This window comes from Pistacia vera, unplaced genomic scaffold (assembly GCF_008641045.1).
Source record: "Pistacia vera cultivar Batoury unplaced genomic scaffold, PisVer_v2 Contig462, whole genome shotgun sequence".
Lineage (NCBI taxonomy): Eukaryota > Viridiplantae > Streptophyta > Magnoliopsida > Sapindales > Anacardiaceae > Pistacia > Pistacia vera.
The window spans coordinates 1,748,420-1,757,967 of NW_022196293.1; the positions used below are offsets into that span (position 1 = coordinate 1,748,420).

General features: G+C 31.8%; 1 protein-coding gene and 1 pseudogene across 1 annotated transcript; both read left to right on the forward strand.

The window, feature by feature from the left end:
* Nucleotides 1–367: 367 nt before the first annotated feature.
* Nucleotides 368–3,423, forward strand: LOC116145546 (annotated as a pseudogene).
* LOC116145547 lies at nucleotides 3,424–4,440 on the forward strand. The gene is made up of 2 exons (XM_031430997.1): nucleotides 3,424–3,665; nucleotides 3,747–4,440. Exons 1-2 carry the CDS (start codon nucleotides 3,645–3,647, stop codon nucleotides 4,323–4,325), a joined length of 600 nt encoding a protein of 199 aa, XP_031286857.1. The 5' UTR covers nucleotides 3,424–3,644; the 3' UTR covers nucleotides 4,326–4,440.
* Nucleotides 4,441–9,548: the final 5,108 nt, after the last annotated feature.

Sequence of the window (9,548 nt, forward strand, 5' to 3'; positions counted from 1 at the left end):
TGATGTATGAACCACTGTGATGTGTAATTCAAAGTCTGAGAGAGAAAATAGTTGATGTGTAATTTCCTTGAAACTTCTTGGAAGTTTGATGGTATTTACTCTACTCTTTCCTGTATACTTTGTTAAATGACATGGGTCCGACACCTTCTTTCTTGTTGCTAGCGTGTGAAAAAGTAAGAATCACAATGGAAAAGCATTAATAATTGTAATGAAATTTTGCAGAAAAAATCTTATTGTGTGAACGTGTTTGTCAAAGTCAAGAAAGAAAAAATGCAACTTCTGATAAAGTAGAAATTAATAATTGTAATTGAAGAAAATTTTGTAAACGGTTCACTTTATAACAAGACAAATCCTCTGGCTTCTTAGTTCTCTTATCAAAAATTTTGACACAAGCATTTCTTTCTTTCAAACAATTACCCAATTGAAACTGATCACTCAGATAAAAACTTTCTCAATACAGCTGCAGTAACACCCTCTATAGCGTTGTAAGTTTAATTTCTGAACAATCTTTGATATCTTAAATTTTAAACTTTTGTGTAGCTTGCTCAAGAGTGGAACTTTAAATATTTATTTTAAACAAGCTAGCTGATCATGTATGTTTAGATTTACAAGATATAAATTAGTGGCTTCTTTTTTAATTTTTATTCTTTTCTGGAAATTGAAAATACATATTTTCGGTGATGTCTGAGTGTTGACGGTGACTTAAAATGACGGGTTGGACTTAGAATTGGCGAGTTTGGAGTTTTGGGTTAGTGAAAATTATTGTGCAATCACAGAGTTTTTTGGGCGACCCAGGAGGCTTTGAAGTGATTTCGACTCACGGGTTGGATTGTTAAGTTGAGATATTTGACTTTGTTCATCGTTAACACTATTTAAGAGAGGGATAACGTTTGCAACTGTTTTCGCTTCTAGAGGTAGTTGTCTTCTTTTGTTCTTTTTGTACTTTAAGTTTACATCATGGATAAAAATGTGATTTTTTTTGTTGTTGTTTTGTTTTACAATTGGGTTAATGCCAAGAAAATCTATTGTTGTTTCGTTTTTTTTTTTTTCTTTTTATTCTTTTTTGGAAATTTAAAATACATATAGATGGTTTGTAAGAAGTTTATTACCTTTCCAATAAATTTTTTAGGTTCTAACAGAGGTCGAAATTGCTTACATATACAATATCAACAAACTTGTAAACTCATCATGCAAATGGCCTTTTCATCAACATCTTCTTCTTGTCGTTCGAAATATGATGTCTTTCTAAGCTTTAGAGGTGAAGACACAAAGAAGAGCTTCATAGATCATCTGTATACTGCTTTCAATTAGAAAGGATTGTGTGTTTTTAGGGATGACAAAGAACTTGAGAGAGGAAAACTCATTTCACTAGAGCTTCTTCGTGCAATTGAAGAATCAAGATCTGCGGTTGTTGTTTTCTCAAGAAATTATGCTTCTTCCACATGGTGTTTAGATGAACTTGTTCAAATTGTTCAGTGCAAGAATATAAAATTCTTTCCAGTTTTCTATAACGTGGATCCTTCAGTGGTTAGAAAACAAACAGGAGAATTTCAAGAAGCCTTTGTCAAACATGAAAAAACTTTTAGAGAGGATATTGGCAAGGTGCGAACTTGGAGAAATGCTTTGACAAGGGTGGCCAATCACATAGGATTTGACTTAAAGGATGGGTATGTGACAATTATTTCTTCTTTTTTATAGTGGAAAGCTTAGTTATCAAAATGATAAGCATGACTTGATGAATTATGAAAACGATATTCATGACTTGATTGTTTAAATGCGCCAGTCATGAGTGTTGATACTATAATTAAGCATCGAATTTTTTATTCAAACCAAGTTTTATCTTTATCAAAAGTTTAAAAGTATTGGTACAATGAAATATTTAATTAACAAATTCTTATGTTATATAGATAGTATTCAATAATAATTAATTAATGTAAAAGATAATTAATAAAATAAGCTTTTTCATATTTCGCCAAGTAATGATAGAAAATGATGTAGGACAGTAATTAATACCTTGGACAAGCATGAATAATTTTATGCAATTTTCCTTATTATTGTAACTAAGATATATAGTATATAATATGAAAAGTATAAAGATAATATAACTATAATAGTGACTGAATGCTAAAAGTAAACCTAAAGAAAAAGGAAAAATGAAATTTTCATGTGTATAAACTTATAGGTGTACGTAGATAGTTTCTATGATACGTACTATTTATTCATAAGTATATTCATCTAGCTAGTGTTATAAGTTGTAACCACAATTTTTTCTTGATCTTTTCCACTCTTCAGGTATGAGTCACAATTTATTCAAAAAATTATGAAGGAAATATCAAGCAAATTATGTTTTCCAAAATACACAAGCGTCGAGCACCTAGTAGGCATAGATTCACGATTGGAGAAACTAAAGAAATTTATAAGTCTTGAGTTACATGATGTTCGTATGATTGAGATTTGTGGAATGGGAGGAATAGGCAAGACAACAATTGCTAGAGTTGCCTATGACTTGTTTTCTGATGAATTTGAAGGTAGTAGTTTTTTGGCTAATGTTACAGAAAATTCCAAAAAAGATCTAGTTTATGTACAAAAGATGCTTCTTTCCAACATTCTAGCTATGAGAATAGATGACATCAACATATACAATGACTTTGATGGAATAAGGATGATAAGAAGGAGGTTGTCGTGTAAGAAGGTTCTTATTGTTATAGATGATGTGAACAATCCAGAGCAATTAGAAAAATTAGTTAGCAAGCATGATTGGTTCGGCATGGGCAGTAGGATCATTATAACATCAAGAACCAAAAGTTTGTTGACATCCCATGGAGTAGATGGAGTGTATAAGGCTGAGAAATTAAATCATGATGAAGCCCTCCAATTATTCATTTCAAAAGCCTTTAAGAAACATCAACCTTTAGAAAATTTTAGGGAGCTATCCAAATGTGTTGTACAGTATGCTAGTGGTCTTCCATTAGCTCTTAAAGTTTTGGGCTCCTTTTTGTGTGGAAGAGAAGTTCATATATGGAAAGATGCATTGCAAAGACTAAAAAGAGATTGTAAGAAAGAAATATGGACGTACTTTAAATAAGCTTTGATGGGTTAGAAGAGTCAGAGAAAAAAATATTTCTTGATATAGCATGTTTCTTTAAAGGAGAGAATAGAGATTATGTGACAAAAATTCTTGAAAGTTGTGATTTTTTTCCAAATGTTGGAATAGATATTCTAATCGATAAATCTCTCATAATTATTTTAGATGGCTATAGATTGTGGATGCATGATTTGTTACAACAAATGGGTCAACAAATTGTCTTGTTATGTGTGTGAGAACAATTCATTCATTGTAAACGAGAGAGGTGAGGCATATTGCAAATAATATTGACTCAGCTGGACGTAGCCTACATTGGGTGAACCAGGGTAAATCGCGCGTATTACATTCTTTGTTTACTGTTTGTTTTGTTTAACTATTATTATTTTGTTCCTGTTGCTTCTCTATTTCGTTCACATCTAAGATAGGATATATTAAGGTAGATGGTTGTGTAGCAGTGGAAACAACATCAAATGCATTAAGGTTATGCAATTCCACGTTGTCAATACTTTCATGTGTAAACTGCTTGAAATTGATATGTTGCAACAATCCGGCATCTTCAATGCCAAGAGAATTCCTTAAGGTCAGTGTGTTTCTCTTTCTCTCTCTTCATCTTTTGAGTTAAACATCATTGTATAACTTTTCTTTCTTTTTCTGAGTGCAGGCAATGTCAATGCCAACAGTAAGACGTTGGAGGCCTCCTTGTTCGATTAGTGAATTTGAGATGGTTATTCCTGGAAGTGAAATTCCAGAGTGGTTCCAACATCAGGGTGAGACTTCTTCAATTAAAATAGAAAAGCCTCTAGATTCTTGTGATAACAAGATGGTGGGATATGCTGTCTGCTGTGTTTTTGAGGTCTATGAGCATCAACCTACCCTTAGTGAAGGTTCTTACATGAGCACACATGGGATTTACTGCACAGTGACCAATATCCTTCGAGGTGGAGAACGTAGGATTTGTTTTGAAGAGAATTCGGGCAAGGCTGTGTCAGACCATCTTTGGCTGTTCTATTTTTCGGCTAAAGAAGTCTATCAAGATTTTGTTGAGCTTTCATTTGCAGCAGGTGGTCCAGGATCAAAGGTGAAGAAGCGTGGGATACATCCAATAGATGAGAAAGAATTAAAAGAGTTGAAGCCAAGGGCTAAGAAATCCAGTAGCTCTAGTTTTTGGAATTCATATGAGTTGGATGAAGATTTTCTCGAAGATGAGATATATTTTTCAGCTGATGATGAACTATCGTAATAATTTTTTCTTATGGGTTGTTGTGAGCTTTCTGTTTTTCACATTGGGCTTTGCTATAACATAAGCTATAATGTATACTGGATTATTTGCCATGGAGAGACGTGGGAGTCCTTATTCCAAGCGGGGACAAATTTTTTTTTTTTTCTCTTTTTATACAATTGAACAAATTAATAATTAAAATTTATGGATATTATTTTCTTAATAATTTCTGGATTTAAAAATAATATTATTAAATATTTTCAATTGATTTTTGTATATTTAATTTAATTTTATATTTCAAATTATAATATTATATAGAATGATTAAAAAAAAATTCATGGTAGGAAAATAATTATTTATTGGGTCAGGATATTGTAACTTAAATTTTTTACTTAATTTTTCGACACACCTTATAAATCGTCTATCATTATTGATATATCTTGTTAAGTTTATAAAAGATGGATGATTCACAAAGAGTGTCAAAAAATTAAATTGAAATCTTAAGTCACAATATCCTAACCTTTACTGTTTATTTAAAGTATAAAATCATAATTATAATTAGTTTTTTTAATTAATATATCTTCCATTCAAGTATCTTATAATTAATTACTATATAAATATCATAATTATTGATATAAATAATGTAAATATTAAAAAAAATTAAGATGAAGAAAATGATAAAGAGTATTCTATAATTTAAAAATGAATGTTAAACTAGTTTTTTAATATAAATATTTTTATTAAATAAATAAGAATGAATGTTAGTGTATCAGTATACAAATTAGTATGAATAAAAATCTTGTTAACTGCTATTTACTTATTTTTATTTATGAATGTAATAATAATAAAATTAAAAGTAAATAAGAAACAATCCCTAAGGTTCTCATTGTGAAATTCCTTTTTTTTTTTTTTTTTAAAAAAAAAGGCTATTTTAGAAATTTTCACATAAAGCCCAGCACTGGCCGAAAATCCTTATATTACAGCTTTAAACCAAATCTCTCTTCATGGATCTATTATTTTAAAAGTTACCGCAATTTAAAAACATTTTGTAATAGAAAATTAGAAACTTATCCAATGATGGGTCTTGCTTATCAACAAAGTTGGTTACAAGCCCACGTTTAAGGCCCAATGAAAGGGCAACACCATCAGGGCAGCCCATTTTTCCAATATTACATTTGCAAGATTGATACTTCAAGTTTTGATTTATTTGCTTGTTTTAAAAAGAAAAAAGATAAAGATAAAAATTAGGGTGAAATACCTTACTAATAAATACGACCAAAACATATGAGATATATGCATACATTTATAACAGTCTAGACCAAAATTAAGTAGATATTAGATGTGATATTTCATAGAACTTCGATTGAAGTGTAAAATATTAGTTAAATACTATTATGAGTCTTTAAACTGTCAAAAACGTGTTTAGGGTTGAATCCAAACTGTCAAAAACGTGTTTAGGGTTGAATCCTAGAAGCAAAATCCTAAGGACAAAAATCTAAAGCGGATAATATCTTAACGACTCTCATGAATTTCCAAATACTACAAATGCGTGGTAAGAAACAAATTAAAACTTACAAACTATAGATTAATTATACTACCACTATGTAAGTAAGAAACAAACTACAAACTATAGCTTAGCTAATAAATAGATTCTAACAACTGCAATATTAATAACAAAAAACCAATGTTTTGAAAACCCAATTGGACTGGTCGGTCAGACTGGGAATCGACAACCTCTCTAGTCTGTTTTAGGTTTCAAGTGGTTCTTGTTATATTTTAAAACTGCAGGGGTTAATGTAATTAACCAGGCAGGGACTACTTGTAATTTTTTGGGCATTTTAAAAATATATTAAATTTTTAGGGGTATTTTTCTATATAATAAAAATCAAGGGACTACTTGCAATTCTAGACAAATTTTGTATAGCGAACATCATCAGTCCAATTGGCCGGTCGGACCGGTCAAACTGTGAAACAAACCCTTGACTTGGTCAAGGCTTGGTCCGGTTTTTAGAACATTGCAAAAAACTATATCTTAGGATTCTAACGACTGCAATATTAATAACAAATAGTTTATCTAAATAGACAGGTAATACAAACTACAATAATAACAAATAATAAGAGTAGAAGTTGAGAGAATATTTTTCCACCGCTTAATTTAATGATGTAATTGAATATATATTAGAGTATTTCATTGATGTAATTGAATATATATAGAGTACAAGAGTTGAACGTATAAACTTCAATTAAAATCTAAACTGACTCCTAGAATAAAGGAAATACCTGGAGAACTAAATACAAAGTCAAATAAAATACAATAAAAAATAAGTAGCAGTGACAAAGAAGAAGTTCGTCTGTTAAAAAAAAAAGGCCGAACGACTTGTGCATACCCAAAGTTTACCATAACGACAAGTTGGTATCTAAAAGGTTTTGAAACGATAAATAGGTACCTTCCGTTATATTCTGTTAATGATTTTTGTTTATTAATAGTGAAAAGACTAAAATGTCCTTCAAAGTTTCAATTTTTGTTTTTTATAAATTTAAAAATTTCTAAAAAACCCCCTAGGTTTGCTAATGTAATTAAACACCCCCATATATAAAAAGTTTGCTAAATGACAAAAACACCCCCATCACCCCCAGTGCCAGATTCCGGCCACCATCGCCGGAATCTGGCCGGAAAACTGCATTACGACACAGATCCGTCGGATCTGTGTCGTAACGTGCCGATCTGGCCTTTTCCGGTCAGATCCGCCACGGATCTGGCCGGAAAAGGCAAGATCTGGCCGTCGAAGCAGCAGCCAGATCTGGCCTTTTCCGGCCAGATCTACTGCCAGATCTGGCCTTCGACGCCGCAGATGGAGTTTTGCGGCGTCGACGGCCAGATCTAGCCGTAGATCTGGCCTTTTCCGGCCAGATCAGCCACGGATCTGGCCGAAAAAAGGCCAGATCGCGCGTTACGACACAGATCCGACGGGTCTGTGTCATAACGCAACTTTCCGGCTAGATTCTGGCTGTGTGGCCAGAATCTGGCAGTTGCGGGTGGGGGTCGTTTGTTTTTTATAAAATTTTTATATATTGGGGTATTTAGTGAAATTTGAAACTTGGGGGTTTTTTGAAATTTTAAATTTATAAAAAACTAAAATTCAAACTTTTAAGGCATTTTAGTCTTTTCACTATTAATAAACAGTAATAAACAAAATCACTAACAGAACATGACGGAAAGTACCTATTTGCATTCTCAAATCTTTTGGATATCAACTTATCGTTACGATAAATCTTGTATGTGTAACGTTCTCCCAAAAAAAAAAAAAAAAAAAAAAAGCATGAAAGCAGGCACATGACATGCTCGCATAGGGAAAAGTAAAAAGGAAATTCAAAGACTTGTCATAAAGTGGAAATTCAAAGACTGAGAGAGAATAGTCCTTTGTGTAATTTCCTCAAAACTTCTTGAAAGTTGAGTGGTATTTGCTCTACTCTTTCCTCTCTATATATTTTTAAAAGAGCGTGAAATTAAGAAGAGAGAAAAATCGAAGAAATTTTGACAGAAGCATTTCTTTTCTTTGAAACAATTACCCAATTGAAACTGATCACTCAAAAACACTTTCTCAACAATTGCAGTGGCACCCTCATAGCACTGTAAGTTTAATTTCTCAACAATCTTTGATTTCTTAATTTTTCAACTTTTTGTAGTTTGCTTAAGAGTGAAAACTTAAATATTTATTTTAAACAAGCTAGCTGATCGTTTGTTTAGATTTACAAGATTTAAATTAGTGGCTTCTTTTTTTTTTAATTATTATTTTCTGGAAATTGAAAATACATATTTTTGATGATTTTTGAGTGTTGATGGTGAGTTACAGTGACGGGTTGGACTTAAGGTTGGCGAATTTGGATTTTTTGTGGTTAAAAATGTTGTGCAACAAGGTTTAGAGTTGTTGTCACGGAGTTTTTTCGACTTTGGAGGCTTTGAAGCGATTTCGACTCACGAGTTAGTTGTTGAGTCGCGAATTGGACTTTGTTCCTTGCTGAGGCTGTTTAAGAGAGGGCTAACATTTGCGACTGTTTCTCTGCTTCGGAGGTAGTTTCTTCTTTTGTTCTTTTTGCGACAGCATGGATAAAAATGTGATTTTTGTGTTGTTCTGTTTTGATGTTGGGTTAATGCAACGAAAATTTGTTGTTGTTTGTTTCTTTTTTCTTTTTTTATTTTTATTCTCTTCTTCGTAATTGAAAATCATATAGATGGTCTGCAAGAAGTTAATTACCTTTCCAATTAATTTTTCAGGTTCTATAGAGGACGTATTGTAAACTCATCATGCAAATAGCCTCTTCATCAACCTTCTTCTTGTCCTTGGAAATATGATGTCTTTCTAAGCGTTAGAGGTGAAGACACAAGGAAGAGCTTCATAGATCATTTGTACACTGCTTTCAAACAGAAAGGACTGCATGTTTTTAGGGATGACAAAGAACTTGAGAGAGGAAAACCGATTTCACCAGAGCTCCTTCATGCAATTGAGAATCAAGATCTGCGGTTGTTGTTCTCTCGAGAAACTATGCATCTTCCACATGGTGTTTAGATGAACTTGTTCAATTGTTCATTGCAAGAAAAAATTTTTTTCCAGTTTTCTATAACGTGATCCTTCCATGGTTAGAAAACAAACAGGAGAATATGGAGAAGCCTTTGTCAAACATAAAGAAACTTTTAGAGAGGATATTGGAAAGGTGCAAACTTGGAGAGATGCTTTGAAAAAGTGGCCGATCACTCTGGATTTGACTTGAAGGATGGTATGTGACAATTATTTCTTCTTCTTTTAGTGGAAAGCTAGTTATCAAAACGAATATGAAAATGATATTTATGACTTGTTGTTTAAATGCGTCAGTCATTAGTGTTGATACTTCAAATTAAGCATGAATTTCTTATTCAAACCAAGTTTTACCTTTATCAGAATTTAAAGGTATTCATAGTTTCTACAATGAAATATTAATTAACAAATTCTTAATTTGTAGAGACAGTATTTAATACTAAATTACTAATGTAAAAGATAATTAATAAATCAGCTTTTTCATATTTCACCGAGTAATGATAGAAAATGACGGAGGCAGTAATTAGTAACTTGGTTTTTCTTAGACAAGCATGAATACTTTTATTCAATTTTCCTTGTTATTGTAACTAAAACATATAGTATATAATACGAAAAGTATATAATATAACTACAATAGGGACTGAATGCTAAAATTAACCTAAACAAAAAG

Excerpts from the sequence above, each read along its gene's own strand:
- LOC116145547 (XM_031430997.1), top strand. The coding sequence starts at position 3,645 with ATGCCAAGAGAATTCCTTAAG. Across the intron at positions 3,666-3,746 it reads TGCCAAGAGAATTCCTTAAG|GCAATGTCAATGCCAACAGT; the intron begins GTCAGTGTGTTT and ends TTCTGAGTGCAG.